Below are 22650 nucleotides of genomic sequence, written 5' to 3'. Positions count from 1 at the left end.
TCAGCCTCCCAAATGCTGGGATTTGGGAGGCTGAGATAAGAGACCTTAGGTTCAAGAGTCCCAAATACATGTGCCATCATGCCTGGCCCAATATACTGTTTTTTTTTTTTTTATAGAAGATGAATTAGTTGCTGGGATTGCCAATCTGCATTGATCTCATGTTCTCTTTGAATTGATCTGATGAATTGATTATTTTTCTTTGTCTCTGTGTCTGAAATGCCATTCCAGGGATCATAAGGCGTGTAAGACAGATTGTCTCTAATCTAGAGCTCTGTGATATGGATACAGCTATCTTCCACCAGCCCACTTGAACCTGAAAGAGACATAGCAAAACACAAGGTTTGGGTGATACATGGCAAATTCTAATTACCAAAGCATTTGTTGTTAGCTTTCTGTTACTATCATGACCTATGTGACAATAATAATTTATAAAGGGAGCTCTAGAGGTGTCAGTCCATGATCAGTTGGTCCATTTTGCCTTGGGTATTTTTCAGGGTAGGTCATCATGGTGGGAGTACATGGTAGAATGCAACCAATTATAAGTCAGGGAGCAAAGAAAAAGCGGAAGGGGCCAGGGTCCAACAACTGCCTTTCAGAGCACCTCCACTAGGCTCTGCATCCCAGGAGTGCCACTCTGGGACCAGACCTCTAACGCATTGGCCTTTGGGGATATATAGTATTCATAGTATAGTAGTGTTACTACTTTTTGTAACCTCATGATTCCTTTTAAACTGCCAATGATGCTTTCTGATTTAGGACAAAGCTTTTCTTATTTTACTCACTTGCAAAAGCAATTTGGCACAGGACATTTAAAAAACTGAAATGCTGGCTTGGCTTCTCACTAACTGGCAGCTCAGCAACAGGATGCAATATAGTTGCCCAGATTTAGAAGAAGCAAGTGGAATAAGAAAAAAGAAAGGAGATGTGGGCCGCTCCTTGGTTTACTGATGTTTCTGCTCAGTACAGAGTGCTCTGGAAGGGAAGTGGACTCTGGGGAAGGGTACTGCATTTGATGGCTTTAATCCTGAGCAGTAGTCTCTTTCTTCCTTACTTTGGCACACCTGCCTATTTTTCTCTTGTGGAATGTGTTGAATATGGCAGTAGATGGGTATCAGCACTGTTGAGGTTCAGCTCTGAAGCTGGGTGCATCAGTTAATGGTTTATAGCACATTCTGGTAGAAATTCATGGTAGGTAATGCTGTGAAAACAAGGTTGGGAGATGTCATTTAACAAGTAAAGAACATGTCTTTTTTGTATCTTCTACATCACCAAAGAACAGACCATTCTGTGTGGTCTTGTTCCATTATCCACCTTGATTTTAGAATGTAGCTCCTTATAGCAACATGTCTTTCTTAACTATCCCCTCTCCCCCATACTATGGCTGTATCTTACTACCTGTTCACAGACATGTTTGCCAGTAAACTTGTCTCCTGTTTGCTCATTGGCAGAATATAAGAATTATAGTTGTTTTATATTCTTGCCAGTATATGTCAGCCATTTTTAAAAATTCATTCTTTTGGGCATAGACACATTTTATTGTGATTTTAATTTGTACTTCCTTGATTACTATGGCCATTTGGAGGTGCCTCTTTTCTGACTGCCCATTAAAATATCTTTCTTATTTTTTTCTACTGTATTACATATCTTTTTTTCTGTTCATTTATGGTAATTCTTTATGTGTTTTGGATAGGAGCTCTTTGTTGTGTGTTGCAAAGACTTTCCACTCTGGCTTGCCTTTTTGCTCTTTTAATGGGGTCTTTAATGAGTGGGGATGACTAATTTCAAGTAGTTCAGTTTATTAATATATTGATTTTGATTTTTAGGTTTGTTTTACAAGACGTCTCTGTCCACTGTAAGCTCATGAAGATATTCAGTGTTTTCTTTTTACTTTGTGGTACTGGGGATTGGACCCAGGGGCATTTTACCTCTGAACCATACCTCCAGCCATATTTTATTTTTATTTATTTACTTCTCCTCCTCCTCCTCCTCTTCCTCCTCCTCCTCCTCCTCATTATTATTATTATTATTATTATTATTATTATTATTATTCTTTTGGTGGTACTGGGGTTCCTGGAAACCTTTCTACCTCCAGGCTACACTCCCAGACCTATTTTATATTTTTATTTGGAAACAGGGTCTCTTAAGCCAGCGAGGCAGGCTTCGGACCTGCGTGATCCTCCTGTTCCCACCTCCCAAGTGTGGGAATTACAAGGGTGCGCCACCACGCCTGGCTTTTATTTTTATTTTGAAAGAGTGTCTTGCAAAGTTGCCTATGCAGGCCTCAAACCTGCAATCCTCCAGTCTCAGCCTTCTAATTACTGGGAGTATAGGTGTGAGCCACTTTGTTGAACTCTAAATTTTTTTTTAGAAGCTCTTTTGCATTTTCATTTTATATTTACAGTTGAAATTCATTGGGAGTTGATTTTTGTTTGTGGTATGAGGTGGGCTTAGGTCCCCAATGGTTATATTTAACTTACTATCATTCTTTTAAAAGAACATTATTTTCCTTGTTCTGCAGTAATGTCTGTCATAAATCAAGAATACCAGCCAGGTGTGGGGGCGCACGCTTGTAATCCCAGCACTCCAGAGGCTGAGACCGGAGGATTGCAGTTTGCGGACAGCTTCAGCTATTTAGTGAGGCCCTCTGCAACTTAATGAGACCCTGTTTGAAAATAAAGAATAAAAAATAGGGCAGGGGGTGTAGCTTGGAGGTTGAATGCCCCTGGGTTCCATCAGCAGACCTGCAAAAAAAAACAAAAAAAAAACAAACCTATATTTGTGGATCTGTTTCTGAACTTTTCTGTTGGTGTATTTGTGCTTCAATATAACCCTATTTTTGGATCTTTGCATATTGATGTATTTTACCACCGGGTTATAAATTTCCACAGAAAATTTACTAGGATTATAGTTGAGATTATACTGAAGTAGCACATGAAACTGGGGAGAATTAATATCTTTATAATATAGCTTTCAAATTTGTGTCAGATATCCCTCCATTTATTGGACTTGTTTCCTAGTGCTCTCTTCGGATTCTCTTCATTTTATTCTGGTACAGTTTTCTTTAGATATAATGTAGGAATTTAAATTTACGTGGCACTGTTGTAAATAGTGTGTTTTAATTTTTCACCTTCCTCCCATACTTTGTGTTTTTTTCTTGACTTCATGTACAGTATGGAAATGAGTGATGCTAGTGAATATTTTGGTGTCATTCTCAGTGTTATATATTATAAGGAAAGATTTCAGTGTTTAAGAGTGAAGTTGGTTATAGGTTTTAGTAGTTATCCTTTTTCGGGTTAAAAATGTGTCTTTGTATTCCTTTTAGAAATTATCTTATAGCAATTAGAATTGATATTGCTTATGAAGTACTTTTCCATAGAAACTTTTCATACCCTTTTCATTGTTCCATCCTAGTATTGCCTGTAGTTGTTTTAGGCTATATGTTTTTCAAGCTTTTTTTTTCTCTTTGAAAATAAATAAAATAATTGAGCTGGGTGTAGTGGTGCACGCTTGTGATCCCAGAAATTGGGAGGCTGAGACAGGAGGATTGAAGTTCCTGGACAGCCTTAGCTACTTAGTGAGGTGCTTTGCACCTCAGTGAGATTGTGTTTCAAAATAAAAAATAATAAACAGGGCTGGGGGTGTAGATTGGAGGTAGAATGCCCCTGGGTTCCATTCAAAGTACCACACACACACACACACACACACACACACACACACACACAAACCCAAAACAAAACAAAGGAAAAAAGAAAACAATTAGCTGGGCATGGTGGCTCATACCTATAATAATAGTACTTGGAAATTGAGACTGGAGGATCACAGGTTTGAGGCCAGCCTCAGGCACTTAATATGAGATCCTGTTTCAAAATAAAAATAAAAAAGGCCTGGGAGTGTCTAGCTCAGAGGTATTATGCTCTTGGGTTCAATTTCTAGTACAAAATAATAATAATGTAATTAATAATAATTATATATACTCAACTATGAGGTAATTTTCTCTTTGGAACAAGTTTGGGAATAGAACTTTACCTTATATTCAATTCAATGTTAGCATGTAAAATGGACTGAAATATTAGAAGTGAGCTAACAAGATAAGTTGAAGGAGATACTTTTTTTCCAGAATTCAAATATTATTTTATTTTTTATTCATTTATTTTTATTTATTTTTAATTTTTTTAATTTTATTTTTTATTGGTGCATTGTAATCATACATGACATTGAAATACAAGATTTGAGAGGATATACAAGCACACATCATCCAATTGGCCCTCATCCAATCCCCATCCCATTCCCTCTCCCTCCCTCGATACCATGTTTGATTGGTGGTTATCTTTGATACATTTGTTTAGGTACCTGAAAGAGATACTTTAAAAAAAAAAGGTCTGAAATAGTGCTGTCCTGTACAGAATCCACTAACCCCATGGATGCATTTGAATTTAAATTAAGTTTAAAAAATCAGATTGTTGTCTCATTTTAAGTGATCAATAACTACATAATGACTACAGTGCTAGCATGAATATGGAATTCTAAAATTATTTCTTTATGGTTGTTTTTTGCAGTGTTGGAGATTAAACAGAGGGCCTTGCACATACTAGGCAAGCAAACATTCTACCGCTAAGCTGCATTTCTAGCCTTAGAATATTTCCATCATTGTAGAAAGTTCTCCTGGATAGGGCTAGTCTAGAAAGTACTCTATAATCTTAGGAATTGGATGTAGCCCAGAGATTTCTAGGAATGATTATATTAATAGTTTTCCTTTCTGCTCCAGCCCAATCCTCCTTTCCCACACACATACACAGATCAGAGATAGATTGATTTCTCATTTTCTAAAATAGACGTAGTGACTGAGGAACTTTAGTATTAGTTACTAGTAGATTATAGAAATTTGTGGTGTTGATCTGAGTGTACCCTCTTTTCTCTCTTGTTAAGAAATAAATTGGCATCTTGGGAGGCTGAGACAGGAAGGTTGGCAGGTTTGAAACCAGGCCCAGCAACTTAACGAGGCTTTCCAAAATAGGTGACATATTGAATAAAGACCTGGAAGAAGTGACTGGGCTGTGTCTGTGGGGGCAAGAACATTTCAGGCAGGGGGAGTAGAGAGTAACCACAAAGACCATTAAGTGGGAAATCAAGCCTGGCATTTAGTAGGAACAGCAGGGAGACAAGTATGGCTCAGGAAATGAGGAGGTAAAGCTAGACTGATCACAGGTATGAAGGATAGCAAGGCCTCAGAGTGAAGTTGTCTCTTTTATCTCAGTGCAATTGAGTGAAGATTTTGAGCAGAGATTGGCATGATTGGACAGTTTTAGTAGGCCTGCTGTAGTCACTGTGGTTAGAATACTCTAAGGTAAGCAAGGGCAGAGCAAGGAAGTCAGCCAGGAGGATACTGTAGCCATGGAGGAGAACAAGCCTGGAGCTTGGACCTCAGTGCTAGCTCTACGCACATTGAAATGTCATCAGATTCAGGAATGTTTTAACAACATTTTTTTTCTCAATCTAAATTTTATTTCCCCCCCTTTTTTATTGGTGCATTGTATTCATATATCATAAAGAAAATACTTTTGTAGACATACATGCACACATCGCCCAGTTAGCCCCTACCCGATCCCCACCCTGTTCCCTCCCCATCCCTCCTTCCCATGCTTGGCTTAGTGGTTGACATCTAGTATTATAGCAATTTATCCAAAATTAAAAATGATAATCTCACATAACAGTTTCATTTGTCTGATACTAAGCTTATGATGACTTAAAGATAACATTTCAATATTTCTTTTTGCTTGCTTTCTTACCAGAGATATTTTTTCTTTTTTTTTTTTTTTAGGTGAAACTATCATACATTTATTTATTTTTCAGAAAAAAATCTATCCCAATATGGAATATGAACTCTAGATACCCAAAACAATATCGAAGAACAAAGCTAGAAGATGTATATTTTCTAATTTCAAACCATATAAAGCTACAGTAATTGAAACAGTGTAGTAATGTTCTAAAGGCAGATATATAAACCATTGGAGTTAAATACAAGCCTAGAGATAAATTCTTCCATATATTGTCAAGTTATTTTTGACAAGGTTTCCATGAACATTTGGTGGAGGAAATACTAATCTTTTAACTAAATATTGTTGAAAAATAATAATTACATGAAGAAGAATAAAATTGGACCCTTACCTAACACCATATACAAATATTAACTCAAAATAGATAAAAGACCTAAATATAAATCTTAATACTATAAACTTTTAGAAGAAAATCTGGGTCATAAAACCTTACAACATTGAAATTGGCAGTGATTTCTCGGATATGATTTCAATGGCACAGGCAACAAAAGGGTAAACAAACTCCCTAAAAAATAAAAGAAATTGTATATCCAAAGACAATGTAAACAGAGTTAAAAGTTACTGATTGAATGGGATAAAATATTTCCAAATGCTATATCTGAAGGTATATTAATATTCCAACTAGAAATCCTAAAAATTAGCAATAATAAAAGCAAACAATACAATTTAGAGATAGGTAAAAGACTAACATAAATAATGAATCTCTACAGATAACCAATCTTAGTTGTCTGGTGGATGGAAAATCTTGTTTCTCTGGTTCTGGTGTGTGTTACCTATTTCTTCTTTGTAGTTAATCTCTTTGAGTATTTTCTCTAGTGCTGTTTTGAAGACATGAATTCCTTTAGTTTCTGTTTGTTGTGGAAGCTTCTTATTTCTCCATCTAATTTGATAGAAAGTTTTGCTGGGTAGGAAATTTTTGGCTGGAAGTTGTTTTCTTTCAGAGTATGGAATATGTTACTCCACACCCTTCTGGCTCTCATGACTTGGTTTGGGAAGTCTGGGGTGATTCTAATTGGTTTGCCTCTGAATGTCACTTGGCCCTTTGTTTTTGTTGCCTTTAAGATTCTCTGCTTGGCTTCCACGTTGGTCATTTTGACAATTATATGGCGTGGGGATCCTCTTCTCCGATCCTGTCTAAAGGAAGTTCTATAAGTTTCCTGGATCTGTGTATCAACCTCTTGCTCTATATTTGGAAAATTTTCTGCTATTACTTCCTTGAAGAGATTGTTGATCCCTTTGGTTTCACTTTCTTTTCCCTCCTCTATTCCAATTATTCTTAGGTTAGCTCTCTTAAGATGGGCCCATATTTCTTCCGTGTCAGATTCCTGCTGTTGGATATTTTTTTCTAGATTAGAAACTATGCGTTCATTTTTGGATTGCTCATCTTCTAAGAGCGAGATTCTGTTCTCCATGTGTTCTAATCGGTTGTTTGTGCTTTGAATTGAGGCCTTTACTTCATTAATTGCATCCTTTATCTCTTTTTGGCTCTCTCTGAGTTCTTTTCGAAACACCTCTATTATTTCTACAGTTATTTTTTTGATTTGATATTCTAGAAATCTCTGCATTTCTGTTTTATCGGGTTCTGATGTTGTGGGGTTGTGGGCATTCATTGCTCCATTGTTATTCCCCTTTCCCATGATTTCGGAAGTTTGTGCCTTCTCTGGGTTCTTCCCTTGGGTCACTACGACTTCACTTAAGGTGCTCTGGATCTCGAGTCTGTGGTATCTCGGGCCCCACTACTTCTTTACTGGGTTGTATTGCAGAGTCTCAGACCCTGGGAGTCAGTCGAGACTGCTTTAGACTATGGGGGGTGCCAGGTTGGGCGTTCTCCTATGGTGTAATATCTCTGCCACCACCACTCCCCCACTGGGTCAAGTCCCTGGGAGTACAGTACTGGGATTTCTCCTCTAGGGGCCACAATTTGACTCACTGTTGTTGAGTGCGCAGATGGAGCTGTAGTGGACTCGGTGAATTTGCTGCTGCTGCTGCCGCCGGTGGCAATATGGCACTGCTGCTATGCCGTCAGCCGTGAGGCAGGCGTATTTTTTTTCTGTTTTTGAGCCCCGCTCTGAGTCCCTGCAGGGTGTGCTGAGCCCAGCCACTGGGAGCTTTAGATGCTCCCTGCGCCGAGAAATCTGCTGAATCCTGCCCGGCTGATCTGCAGCTGCTCACCTCGGCTCACTGTCCGCTGCTCCTCTCTGGAGCCTGGTGAGCTGTTGAGTGCGTTGGTCTGGTCTTAATAACATTTTAAGCAATTGGAAATTGCAATTAGAATTTGCTAATGGTCGGGCATGGTGGCGCACCCTTGTAATCCCTGTGCTTGGGAGGTGGAGACAGGAGGATCACGCAGGTTTGAAGCCAGCTGCGCTGGCTTAAGAGACCATTTTTCCAAATAAAAATATAAAAAATAGGTGTCTGGGAGTGTAACCCAGAGGTAGAAGGGTTTCCAGGAACCCCAGTACTAACAAGGGAAAAAAAAAAAGAATTTGCTAATGGAGAGACAAGGAGGGGCAGTGAGGAAAAGTGAGTCAAGGACAGCTGAGGTTTGTGAACTGAAAAAGTGGAAGAATGAGGCTATTAATGAGATACAGGCACTTACTGTATTCTGCTAAATATTTTAGATTTTTGTGTTCTTAGCAGTTCTGTCTCCTAGTTTCCAAAAGTTTGGATTGTTTTTCTGTATATTATTCACAATACCTGGTGTAGTTCTTTGCACAGAGCAATGGCATCTTAGTTTTCAGAATTACATAGATTTTGAAATGTACAGCATGAAGACTCTTCCTTTTGCTGCTGCTTATACTCTAAAGCCAATATGACTTGATGGCTTTGCTTAAGACCCAAAACTCTTCCCTTGAATATTGTAGGGTATCCATTTTCACAAATCCTTAAAGCTGCTATCCTTCAGACATTTCTGTTGCTTTTTGTTACCTTTATTTTTTGTGGTACTGGGGATTGAATCCAGGGGCTTTTTACCCCCAAGATACACTTCCAGCCCTTTTTATTTGTTTTTTGTTTTGGAACAGGTTCTTGCTAGGTTACTGAGAGTCTCCCAACATTACTGAGACTGAAGCTGTTCTCCAACATGGCAATCCTCTTGTCTCAGACTCCCAAGTACTGGGATTACAGACATGTGTCACGCCTGCCTTTTTTTTTTTTTTTTGTTTTGTTACTGGGGATGGAACCCAGGGGCATTCTACCTCTGAACTACACCCCTAACCCTATTTTTTATTCTTTATTTTGAAACAGGGTCTCACTGAGTTGTGAAGGGCCTCGCTAAGTAGCTGAGACTGTCCACAAACCATGATCCTCGAGTCTCAGCCTCTCAAATACTGGGATTACAAGCTTGTGCCATCATGCTGGCTTTGTGTTTTTAACTAACAAATTTTATCTATAAAAGGAAGATTAGTTGACATTTTCTATTTCTTTTTCTCACCCTTAATGACTACAGAAGGCATTTTTTCCCCCCAGTGGGCAGAAGAGGGAGAGGTGAGTTGACCTTTATGTGATACTGAGCAAAGTCAAATTCCCACTGTGTTACCTAGGAAGGGGCCAAGAACCTGGGGAAGGGAAGTAGGTGACTCTACTGTCTTGCATTTCGGTATTAGGAAATGAGATCTTGGTTGCCAGCTTCTTTTGTTCCTAGCTGTGTGGTTCTCTAGTCCACTGTTGTTGTTATTTTAACACCCCCCCCCCCCCATGTTATTTGACATAACTGAGCCTTCTCAAGTACCATCATCTCTGAACCTGCCTCATGTTTTCTTGCCTTTATTTTGATCAGGTCCAGTTTAAATTCTGCCTGTTGGGCTTTTTTTGTATTTGACTAAAAACAGGTTGTGGAATGGTTATTTTTCTTAAATTGTTCCTCTTTCTGCCTCTTTTTCCTCCTTGGGGTAAAAAATCAAATTAGAAGTTATTAAAACCAAATATTTGGCTGTTATGAGCTGTTTTAGGATTGCTAGTTGGAATTCTTTTCTACTGTGAAAATAAACGGTAGAGTAAAAATTTTTAAGTTTAGAGTTGTAGGGCTGCTACACTACTCACTTTTCTTCTTCTTTTGTGTCTTCTTTTTATCTGTGACTAATAGATTATTTTGATGATAGTAGACCAGTATCAGTTTTTAAAACGTGAAAAGAGGAAGCATCTTTAGAAATAAGCTGCTTCTCCTCTCATCTCCTTTCCCTTCTACCTCTCCTCTCCCTTTTTCTTTCCCTCCCCTCCCCTCTCCTCATTTTTGTGTGGTACTGGGAATTGAAATCAGATTCCTTCTACCATTGAACTACATCCCCAACCCTTTTATTTTTTATTTTGAAACAGGGTCTTGCTGAGTTGCTGAGACTGGCCTTGTACCTGCATTCCTTCTGTCTCATCCTCCCAAGTACTAGAATTACAGGCATGCATTACTTTGTCCAGCTCTGCCTATTTGTTTATGGTGTCCCTTCTTTGCCTTCCGAAATTTTGATTAAAAGAAATTTTGATTAAAAGCCAGGCGTGGTGGTTCATTTCTGTTATCCTGGTACTAAGGGGCTGAGACAGGTTCAAGGACATTTTCCACAAATAGTGAGACTCATCAACTAGTGAGATCCTGTTTCCAAATAAAAATAAAATAGGAGCCGGGCGTGGTGGTGCACGCTTGTAATCCCAATGCTTGGGAGGCTGAGACAGGAGGATGGCACAGGTTCAAAGCCAGCCTCAGCTACTTCATGAGGCTCTCAGTAACTTAGTGAGACCCTCAACAATTTATAAAGGCCTTGTTTCAATCTGAAAAATAAAATAGAGCTGTGGGTATAGCTCAGAGATAGAACACTCCTGGATTCCATCCCCAGTACCACAAAGATAAATAAATAAATAAATAAATAAATAAATAAATAAATAAATATCCCCTCCCCCTTTTTTGGTACTAGGGATTAAATCCAGGGAAGTTTTTATATCCAAGCTACACCCCATAGCCCCCCCCCCCCTTTTTTTTTTTTGAAATGGTCTAAGTTGCTGAGGGTTTTGCTGAATTGCTGAGACTGACCTCAATCCTGCGAACCTCCTGTCTCAGCTTTCTGAGTCCTGGCATTACAGGTGTGTGCCACAGTACCCAGCTTTATTTGGCTATATTTTGTAAAAACAAAAAAACCCAACATTCCCTCATTGGTCTCTTGTAATCATGAATAATAACAATATAATTTATTTTTAGGCTTTAAATTTGCAAATTTACCAGTGACCTCATCAAACATATGTACTGCATATGCTAATGTTAAACAGAATATAGCTTACCAAACTATCTCTACTTCTGTTAACTTAATTTTTAAAGTTTCTTTTACATTAAATAAGCTATATGTACAGAGTTGCCTGTGGTAGCACAGTACTTGGGAGCCTGAGACAGGAGAATCTCAGATTTGCAGCCAGCACTGGCTACTTAGTGATACCTTCTTCAACTTAGTGAGACCATTTCAAAATAAAAAATAAAAGCCGGGCGTGGTGGCGCATGCTTGTAATCCCAGTACTTGGGAGGCTGAGACAGGAGGATTGCGCAGGTTCGAAGCCAGCCTCAGCTACTTAGTGAGGCTCTCAGCAACTTAGTGAGACCCTGTTTCCAAATAAAGTATAAAGATAGGTCTGGGAGTATAGCTGCAGGTAGAAAGCCTCTGGGTTCCACCCCCAGTACCAAAAAAAAAAAAAAAAAAAAAAAAAAAATAGGGCCAGGGTATAGCTTGCAGTTAGAATGCCTTGAGTTCAAACCATAGTGCCACACACATATACACACAAAGAAATTTTGATTAAAAACATTTATTTTAAAAGACAATAGTTTTCAGTATGATAATTATAATAAAAGCCTCTCACCTTTATTATATCAACTACCATATAAGCTCTTTATCTTAATAAATTTCATAACGCAGTGAACAAGTACTGTTATATCCCCCCTACCAATTTTATTGATGAGGAAACAGGCAGCAAGGAATTAAGTAACCATCTCAAAATTAAGCAGCTAGTATGTGATGGAACTGGGATGTAGTGGGGTTTTGGCTCCACAGCCTTCTCTGTGAACATACTTAATGACATGAGTTTATGAAGGATCTATGTGTTTAGATAGTAAGTAATTTCTGAAATAATATAGGGTTGATGGTAAAAATTCTACATGGTAAGGCATAGGAAAATATTTTTTTATTTTATTTTTATTATTTTTATTTATTTATTTATTTTGTGGGTCTGGGGATGGAACCCAGAGGCATTTGACCTCTGAGCTACACCCCCTGCCCAATTTTTTATTCTTTATTTTGAAACAGGGTCTCACTGAGTTGCAGAGGACCTCACTAAGTAGCTGAGGCTGTCCGTGAACTGTGATCCTCTAGTCTCAGCCTCCCAAAAGCTGGGATTATAAGCGTGTGCCACCACGCCCAATTTAGGAAAAGATTTTTTAAAACAGGTCTCTAAGATACTATAAATGAGCAAATAAGGTGACCTGAGGGGATGGGAGGGGGGAAGAGGAAAATTCTCTAATGCACATGATGTACTTTAACAAACATATCAATATCAACCACCAAGCCAAACAGGAGGAGGGAGAGGGAGGGAATGGGGTGGGAATTGGGTAAAGGCTAACTGGGTGACATAGGCATGTATGTCTCCACCATCTTGTATTCCATTAAGAAATATGACTATAATGCACCAATAAAAAATTTAAAAAATTAAGTAGGTCTCTAACATATATACTAAAACCTATATATAATTTTTCTCAGACTTTAGCCATACATCAGAATCACATTAGGATCTAGTAAAAATGATTTCTGGGCTCCATTTCAGACTTTGGAGCAGGACTTTCTATATATAGAAAAATATATCTGGATTTCTAGCTCAGTGGGGAGGGTAGACTCTTATGTACCACTGGTGTATAGCATACAACAAAATAGATCTTTTAAGAATTATGTGTTAATGGACCTGATGGCACATACCTGTTATCCCAGTACTTGGCAGGCTGAGACAGGAAGATTGCAGATTCAAGGCCAGCCTCAGCAAGTAGAGAGACTCTCTTTCAAAGTAAAGCATAAAATAGGACTGGACTATAGCTCAGAGGTAAACACTTCTGGGGTCAATCCCTAGTACCACAAAATAAAAACAAAAACCCCCTACATATTGAGGATAGGCAATTATGGTGACTGTTTACAGAGTCCTTTACTTTTTTTTTTAAAATCTTATTTAATCCTTGTAATAAATAACCTTCAGCAATAAGATGGCATTATTCCCTCCATTTTATAGATGAGGAAATTAATTCTTTGAGTACTCAAGTTAACATAACTAAACTCTCATGTTCATTGTGGCATATGCAAAAACCCTAAGTGACCAGTGATAATGGGAATGTGCTCTCTACATACAGTTGAATTGTATTCAGCCATAAAAGAAGGAAATCTTCTCATCTTGGACAATGTGGATAAACTGGAGGATACTATACTATGTGAAATAAGCCAGGCACAGACAAATATCTGTATTATGATCTCATTTATAAATGGAATAAAAAAGTTGAACCTACTAGAAGCAGAGAGGTTAGAATGGTGGTGGTTAGAGACCAGGGCAAATGGGAAACGTTGGTTCTCTCTCCTCTCCTCTCCTCTCCTCTCCTCTCCTCTCCTCTCCTCTCCTCTCCTCTCCTCTCCTCTCCTCTCCTCTCCTCTCCTCTCCTCTCCTCTCCTCTCCCCTCCCCTCCCCTCCCCTCCCCTCCCCTCCCCTCCCCTCCCCCCTCCTCCTCCTCCTCCTCCTCCTCCTCCTCCTCCTCCTCCTCCTCCTCCTCCTCCTCCTTCTTCTTCTTCTTCTTCTTCTTCTCTCTCTCTCTCTCTCTCTCTCTCTTTCTCTCTTTCTCTCTCATTGTGTGGTATTAGGGATTGAACCCAATAGTGTTCTACCTCTGAGCTCTACCCCCAGCATGATTTTTTTGTGAAACAGATCTCATTAAGTTGTGGAGGACCTCATATTGCAAAGGGCCTTATTAAGTAGCTGAAGTTGTCTGTGAACTGCCATCCTCCTGTCTCAGCCTTCTCAGTGCTGGGATTACAAGTGTGCACCACCATGCCTGCTTTTTTTTTTTTTTAATACTTTAAATGATTTATAGCTTTTAATTCAGTGAAGTATCTCAAATTCACATATTTTATATTCTTATCAATCTGTGAGCCATTTCTTTGCAGATGTCCCATTAGTACTTAGGTTTTTATGTCTGCAGTGCTAGGGAATCTAACCTAGGGTCTCATGCATTTTAGGCAAATGCTCTAGCACTGAGCTAACCCCAGCCCCATCAGTACTTTAAAACTAGCATGCCTGAAATAGAAAGCTTCAAACCTTTCTATCTTCACTCAGACTGCTTTTATTTTTAGCTCATGTTCTTGAGTTTATGATATTTATTTATGTATTTGGTACATATTCATATCATCTAGCTACTAGGCACTGATGTGTTGAGGGTACTTTAGTGAGTAAAATAATGTCTTTAGGAGCTTACATTTTGGTGACATCACAAACAGGGATATAAATATATGATTTGTTAGATACTGTGTCATGGCCTGAAGGAATTCTTTTAGATAGGATTGCTAATGAAGGCCTCTCTGAAGTGTCCTCTGAGAAGACATCTTAGGGAATAAGATGTGTGCAAATCTGAAGGGAGAATGTTATTTTTTTGTGTGTGTGTATGATACTGGGATTCCTGGAAGCCCTTCTACCTCTGGGCTACACTCCCAGACCTATTTTATATTTTTGAAACAGGGTCTCTTATGCCAGCGCAGCAGGCTTCGAACCTGTGCGATCCTCCTGTCTCCGCCTCCCAAGTGCGGGGATTACAAGCGTGTGCCACCACGCCCGGCTGAGGTTGTAATCATTTTATAGACCAGAAAATTGAGATTAAAAAATGGTTGATTATACTAAAGTCGTCATTAATTTTGTGAGAGTCTGGATTTAAAGTTTGGATTTTCTAAAACCTTAGCCCCCCCCACCCCCCCCCCACCCCCTGTAGTTTGGTGTTCCCTAGTGAAAATGTAAACCAAAATCTTTCCAAGCTCTGGTATTTTATTTCTTTTTCATCATCATAGAGCATTCTTTTAACCATTTACTGTTATTTGGCAGAGACCAGTTATTGTTGCCAACCAAAAGGGGATAACTGACGTTGCACTAGGCAGAGATGGTTCATGGAACCTGTGGCTTTGAAAACCACTTTGAACATTTTCTTGTCTCAATTTATGAGCTTCCAGCTTCATCATGTCATTTGTATTTGTTTGTGGCATATACTGCTTTAGCAAAAGCTGGATTTCTTTTCTTTTTGCAAGTGGAACATTACCACTCTGAAAAGGCATAGCAAGCACCTTATGCTCTGCTTTATTTATTTTCATCCAACAGTATAACACTATAAACTTGATCTACCTTTGGCAAATATGTGTTTCACCAAATACACAAATGCCTTTTGGCAGTTGATTTCCAGGCAGCTGATAAAATATTGAAGTGGTAGGTGTTTTTTGTTTTAATGTTATATTATAATTTTTTTTTTTTTTGTGGTACTGGGGTTCCTGGAAGCCCTTCTTCCTCCGGGCTACACTCCCAGACCTATTTTATATTTTTGAAACAGGGTCTCTTACGCCAGCGCGGCTGGCTTTGAACCTGCGCGATCCTCCTGTCTCCGCCTCCCAAGCGCGAGGATTACAAGCGTGCGCCACCACGCCCGGCTGTATTATAATTTTATGTGGTTGGGGAAAGGGAGGGAAGAGATTGATTAGTCTGCAATAAAGGCAGTGTAGAAAAGGTTGCATGCAGTTTTGTTTTTTTTTTTTTAATTTCGTTTGTGTCTTTCCAGAGAGAATTTCTTATCCTACAGAGAGGTGCCCACAGCCTAGGATGTGACAGCCCGCCTGCTTTCAAAAAACATCCATGTCAGCCGGGCATGGTGGCACACTCCTGTAATCCCAGTACTTGAGTGGCTGAGACATGTGGGTTGTAGGTTTGAGGACAGTCTCAGCAACTTTGTAGGACTTTTAGCAACCTCAGTGAGATTAGGTTTCAAAACAAAAAATTAAAAGGGCTGGGGGTGTAGTTTGAGAGTAGAATGTCCCTTGGCTCAATCCTTAGTAGACCCCCTCCAAAAAAATATTCCTTGTCATAGATAGTCACAGGTTAGAGGCCAGCTTCAGCAATTTAGCAAGACCCTGTTTCAAAATAAACCATAAAAAGATGCTGGGGATGTAGCTTGGAGGCAGAATGCTCCCAGGTTCAATCCCCGGTACCCTTCTACCCCTCAGAAAAAACACCATGTCATATCATACCTGTTCTTTATCCTTAGTACTTAGCAACTTTGAGCTTAGAGGCCAGTGTTAGGAATGTTTATATGAGAACCGTCTCTTGCGGGGCAGCTGCTCTTTATCTGACAGTCATAGTGTTAGGCTTATCAAATAACTTTTACCCCTGCATTCTTCTCAGTATTTTTCATTAAGAATAATGATTATGGCCGGGCGTGGTGGCGCACACTTGTAATCCCCGCGCTTGGGAGGCAGAGACAGGAGGATCGCGCAGGTTCGAAGCCAGCCGCTCGCGCTGGCTTAGGAGACCCTGTTTCCAAATATAAAATGTAAAAAGAGGTCTGGGAGTGTAGCCTGGAGGTAGAAGGGCTTCCAGGAACCCCAGTACCACCAAAAAAAAAAAAAAAAAAAAAAAAAAAAAAGAATAATGATTATAAGCTGGGTGTGGTAGCACACACTTGTAATCCCAGTATTCAGAAGGCTGAGACCAAAAGATCACAGTTCACGGTCAGCCTCAGTTACTTAGGCTCTTCGCAACTTAGTGCGAACCTGTTTCAAACATAAAACGACTAAAAAATAGGACTGGGGATGTAGCTTGGAGGTACAGTGCCCCTAAGTTCTATCCCCAGTACCGCAAAAAACAAACAAACAAAAAACCTAAAACACACACACACAAATAACAACAACAACAAAAGAATAATGATTATAACAGGAATGAATGAATTTTAATTTTTCAGCTAATTTTTGCATGCTCACAGACATTTTCATTTGTGACTCCTATTTTGCTTCTTTCAACCTGAGCAATGAAATAATGTTAAAAAGGTTAAGGTCCTGATTATTTTCTTCTGAAACCACTAAGCTCTGGGTCTTTGCTCTTTTGGATTTTGCTTGAGTGAGGTCTGTAGAATAAGCTTTCTATGATTGAGGGCTTGATAATATTATTTACCAAATGCATATTACAAATTTCTTTTAAGATACCATTTTATTATTGAGAAGTAGAGAAACATTTAGTATTTTGTTCAAATAAATATTTCAAAGTAAACATTCCTTTTTTCTCCATCCCTGTTGGACAGTTACTAGTTTTATTATTTAAAAAAAATTTATGTGAATCATATTAAAAATGGCATACATTCAGACTGTGTTTGGTGTCCTCCAGCCCCCTGCGTCCCCTCCCCCTCCCAACAATGAGTATCCAGGCTGACCATGCTTTTACACATATTTGAATGAGTTACTAGTTATTTTTAAAATGGCTTACTCTTTTTTTATTTGCAGGCAGCTATCAATGGCGTAATACCCCAGGAAAATGGCATTCTACAAAGGTAAGTTTTTAATGATAAGATACTTAATGGTAAGATAACAATTTAGCAGAGTACAAAAATAGAAAGTTATTTTTTGTTTCACCTTTTAATGGAAAATTTGATTTTTGGTACATAATTTCACTAATATTCTCATTGTTCTTCCAGACATCTTAGTTAGTTAAATTAATTCTCTAAAGTTTCCAACTTTTAACTGTATAATTTTTTAAACCATTGACAAGTGAGAAAAAATATGGGGTCAGTAGCCACAGAATATGATTGTTACTTAACAATTCAGGCTTTATTTCTAAGCTTATTACAGTTCCCCCTCTTCTTTTTGGTTTTTAAATCATACGATAACATGCAATAATTAAAAAAAAAATCTTAATGAATCTTCCCAGAGCACTGAACTCTGTTGCCTAAAATAGCCACTGTTAACATGGATTTGCTTTAGTGTTTTTTTTTTTTTTTTTTTTTTGTCTTTGCGAAAAGGTAAAATTGGAAGACAAGTCCAAGAGAACTACAGTAGTTAAAACATATTTAAGTTAAAAATAAATCTCTTAACTTTTCTTAAGGAGACTCTGGTTCTGAATTAAAAGAACACACTATAAAGTCAGAAGAGGTAAAATCACTCACCCCTCCAAGTTCAGTTTAATTACTTGCTCCCTCCATCCCCCATTCAAACTTTGGTATTTTAGTGGTTGGGTTTTCTAAGTCACTGAAGCATGATCTGCTAAGTGCAGATGAGGCAAACAGAAACAGTGGACTAGGAAGAAAGTTGTTTTGGAGAGGAATGAAAATGCTGTTGTAACAACATCAAAAAATTCACCCAAAATTGCAAAATATGCTATACTTCAACAGGAAACTGTTATTTAGGGTGGAAACAAAATTCTTTTTAGTACCTGTACCACCCTTAATGATTTATGGTTTTTAGGTGAAACCTGTTTCCCCACTCCCTTTTAAAAAATTGCCAGAAAGAGTTTTGTCCAGAGTAAATGTGGCTAATTTCCAGAGTCTGCACCAGTTCCTGCCCCCCCCCCCTCCCTTGGTTCAAAAGTATTTAGTTCTATTAAAGCCCTTGTTTAGAAAGCAAACCAGATGATTACAGGCACTTCCTTCATGGTCATTTTTAATTTCTTTGTTTAGAAAGTTTTAGACTGCTAAACATGACTTCAGTTTTATCCTGAGTAAGTGTTACTACTAGGTTTTGTGCCCAGAATGTTTGCTGTGCTAAACCCTTGTGGGTCTAGCTGGGTTCTGAGTATGCACTGGACATATTCTACCTTGATAGCATTTGCTGTGGGTGAATTATAGAAATGTCCTTTCCCCTGGAAACACACTTTTTCTTAAGTGCATTTTATTACTAGAAATCCAGAACTGTTTTTCTTAAATAAATTTATTATAGTATTTGGAGCTTAAGTTCGATTAGAATAGGTTTCTGTCAGTTTTGTTTGCTTCTTTTATTTTTTTATTTTTTTTTATTTTTTATTTTTTGGTGGTACTGGGGTTCCTGGAAGCCCTTCTACTTCTGGGCTACACTCCAAGACCTATTTTTACATTTTTTTTATTTGGAAACAGGGTCTCCTAAGCCAGCGCACGCGGCTGGCTTCGAACCTGCGCGATCCTCCTGTCTCAGCCTCCCAAGCGTGGGGATTACAAGCGTGCGCCATCACACCCGGCTGCTTCTTTTATTTTTATTTAATTAATTAATTAAATTTTTGTATGTGTGTGGTACTAGAGATGGAACCTAGGAACTTTCTACCTTTGGGCTACACTCCCAGACTTTTTTTTTTTTATAGTACTGGGGATGGAACCCAGGGACATTGTACCTCTTAGCCACCATGCCTGGCCCATACTATATTTTTAATGTGTTAAATTCTGTAATAAATGCAAATTATTCATGCAGTAATAAACATCAAATGTATACATATATATTTACTACTAAAATTTTTTATTTAGCATGTTGTTCAGAGCTTCATAAAAAAACTTGTTTTAGACATAGTTATTTTTAGAAGGATATTCTAGTGAATTACTTATACTAGTAGAGAGAAGGTGCTATTTTTTTTTTTTTTTTTGGATAGTACTAGGGGTGGAACCCAGAGGCTTTCTACCTCCAGGCTATACTCCCAGACCTATTTTATATTTTATTTGGAAACAGGGTCTCACTAAGTTGCTGAGAGCCTCACTAAGTAGCTGAGCTGGGTTCGAACCTGCGCGATCCTCCTATCTCAGCCTCCCAAGCCCCAGGATTACAAGTGTGCACCACCACGCTCGTCTGTTTCTTAAAAATAAACTTTACAAATTAATAGTGTAATTTTTTTCATTCACTAAGTGGGTGGTACTTATTAACTCATTTATTTTATGTCCTAGATAGGTATTATAGTATGTTCATTTGTCCATTGTTTGTTATATTAAGACAAAGTATTTTTTTTTTTTTAAATTTTGACTCTCCTCAAACTGATCCTCCCATCTCAGCCTCCTAAATGCTGGAATTACAAGAGTGTGCCTGGCTTATGCTTTTATTTTATTGATTTTTTTTTTTTGGTAGTACTGGGGATTGAGCCTAGGGGTATTATACCTCTGAGCTACACTCACAGCCCTTTTTTTATTTCTTAATTTTTGAAAAAGGATCTTGCAAAGTTGCTGAGAGCTTTGCTAAGTTGCTGAAGCTGGCCTCCCAAGTACTGGAATTACAGATGTGTACCACCATGCCTGGCTTCATTATAATGGTACTAGGGATTGAACCCAGGGGTATTCTTCCTTTGAGCCATACCTCATCCCTATTATTCTTTGAAACAGAGTTTTGCTAAGTTGCTAAGGCTGGCCTCGAACCTAAGATCCTCCTGCCTGATCCTCACAAGTACTAGAATTAAAAGCATATGCCACCATGCCTAGCTCTATTATGCTTTTAGAATAGACAAATACCCAAGTTTTCTGGTTTAATATAATGCTCATTTTGAGAAATCAAATAATTTGATTCACAAATTCATCTCTAAAAGAGATGTGGGATGGGCAGGAGTATCTGAAGATTTTGTCATACAATACTTTTAAGAATTGAAATAATGCTGGGTGTGGTGGCACATACTTGTAATTCCAGCATTTGGGAGGCTGAGACAGGAGGATCTCGGTTCGGACAGCCTCAGCTGCTTAGTGAGGCCCTTTGCAACTCAGTGAGACCCTGTTTCAAAATAAAGAATTTAAAAAAAATGGCTGGGAGTGTAGCTCAGAGAGAATTGACCTGGGTTCCATCCCCAGTACCGCAAAAAAAAAAAAAAAAAAAAAAAAGAAAGAAAGAAAAAAAATTGAAATAATAAGTGCAGAGTTCCTATTTGCTTTTTGTGAACTGTCTTCGAAAGGCCTGAGAGGTTTATAGAGGAATGCTGAGTAAGGATAAAAATACTCCATCCGTTGAAGTTTAGCTCTAAAATAAGATTTCTTTATAGAGCCTTCTGATTAGTGTGCTTTTAAAAGTTATTGATTAGCCGGGCATGGTGGCGTATGCTTGTAATTCCCACGCTTGGGAGGCGGAGACAGGAGGATTGTGCAGGTTTGAAGCCAGCCTTGCTGGCTTAAGAGACCCTGTTTCCAAATAAAAAATGTATAAAATAGGTCTGGGAGTGTAGCCTGGAGGCAGAAGGGCTTCCAGGAACCCCAGTACCACCAAAAAAAAAAAAAAAAAAAAAAAAAAAGTTATTGATTAAACAGAAATGAATAGAGAAGAAATAAAATTATAGGATAGTTTTCATATATGAAAATAAAATTAAAATACATTTATTTTTTGGAGTCAACAGTTTTGGATGCCTTTACATTCTTTGGATGACAATAAAAACTTCATTCGAGCTGGGCGTGGTGGTGTACGCTTGTAATCCCAGCATTCGGGAGGCTGAGACAGGAGGATCACGTTCGTGGCCAGCCTCAGCTACTTAGTGAGGCCCTATGCAACTCATTGAGATCCTATTTTAAAATAAAGAATAAAAAATAGGGCTGGGGGTGTAGCTCGGAGGTAGAATGCCCCTGGGTTCCATACTCAGTACTGCAAAACAACAACAACAACAACAACAACAACAACAACAACAACAACAACAAGAAAACAAACTCTTCATTCAAGCCAGATATGGTGGTGCATGCTTGTAATCCCAGTAGTTGGGAGGCTGAGGCAGGAGGATTGTAGGTTTGTGGCTAGCCTCAGCAACTTAGTGAGGCCCTTTGCAACTCAGTGAGACCCTGTTTCAAAATAAAAAATAGGGCTGGGGATGTAGCTTGGAGGTAGAATGCCCCTGGGTTCAGAACAAGAACAATAACAACAAAACTTTGTGGCTGACAAATAGTAATAGTCAGCTTTAAGTAAAAATGTTACACTACTGAGAGTAAGGGCTTAGAAAAGGGAGGAGAAGAAGAAACAACAAGAAAAACACCCTATGGATTTCAATAGAGGACATTTCATATAGAGAAATTAGTTATTGCGGACAGGTTGAAAGGAAAAAGGGAATGCTGCGATGACACCAATACAGTGACTAGCTGAATCACTCGGCCCAGGCCCAGTGAAGGTGGTGCCTGCTGGTTGGTGAGGAAGAGAACCCAGGGTGACATAAGACTCACACCTTCAGCGTTCCCTGAGATAGTTGGGCAGAGTTGGAGCTGATGGAGGTGAGCGTAGTTAGTTGTGTCAGGCTTGCACTCCAGGTTTCCACTCTAGGACCAGCCAGCTAGGAGCGTTCCCTGCTGACTACCAGACAGCACAAAGAAAGCACCAGATGAATGCAGAAAAGAGCCAAAGAGGCTGAGGTTAACAGAACTTGAAGGTCAGAGGAAAAGCCCTAAGAACTTGGTCCCAGACATATGAGAAGGAAGTCTAGCTCCGTTAACATTGGTAGTCTGATGGGATGTGAGAAGGCTTATGTAAAAAGTGTTGACAAAAGATAACATCAATGACTGATGCTAAAACAAAGGAGATGCCACTATTGGGGTGGTGAGCCATTGCTAGGGTGATTTTGATGGGATTAATGTGCAGGCTCCAAGAAGAGAGAGTTGTGTGTGTGTGCATGTGCTGTTTCTGTTGCTGGTCAGAGGGTGGTAGTTGATACTTCTAGTTTCTATTCATTTTACATTTTCTGTCCTTAGCTAGTATCTCCAGTGGTCAGCGTTCTTTACCTGGTGGGACATTTCAAACTTTCATTCTTGAAGAGTTAGAATCCTCATTAAACCTGTCTTTTATTAGTTGTAATTTTCCATTAACTCTTTTTTTTTTTGGACATACCCCATTAATTTCTTTGGGTC

The 22650-nt window shown here is 38.8% G+C and overlaps 1 protein-coding gene across 2 annotated transcripts in view; it reads left to right on the top strand.

The window, feature by feature from the left end:
- The window catches only part of FAF1 (Fas associated factor 1), a gene marked incomplete at both ends in the record, with an annotated part of 358834 nt that overhangs the window by 49760 nt on the left and 286424 nt on the right, over positions 1-22650 (top strand). For both annotated transcript variants that reach the window (XM_080690990.1, XM_080690989.1), the window contains one exon: positions 17351-17397. In XM_080690990.1, the coding sequence (XP_080547116.1) occupies positions 17351-17397 (47 nt within the window). The remainder of the gene's footprint in view (positions 1-17350; positions 17398-22650) is intronic.

This window comes from Muscardinus avellanarius, assembly GCF_963383645.1.
Source record: "Muscardinus avellanarius genome assembly, chromosome: 3".
Classification (NCBI taxonomy): domain Eukaryota; kingdom Metazoa; phylum Chordata; class Mammalia; order Rodentia; family Gliridae; genus Muscardinus; species Muscardinus avellanarius.
The sequence above is the reverse complement of the archived record's forward strand: the minus strand, read 5'-3'. Positions and strand labels throughout refer to the sequence as shown.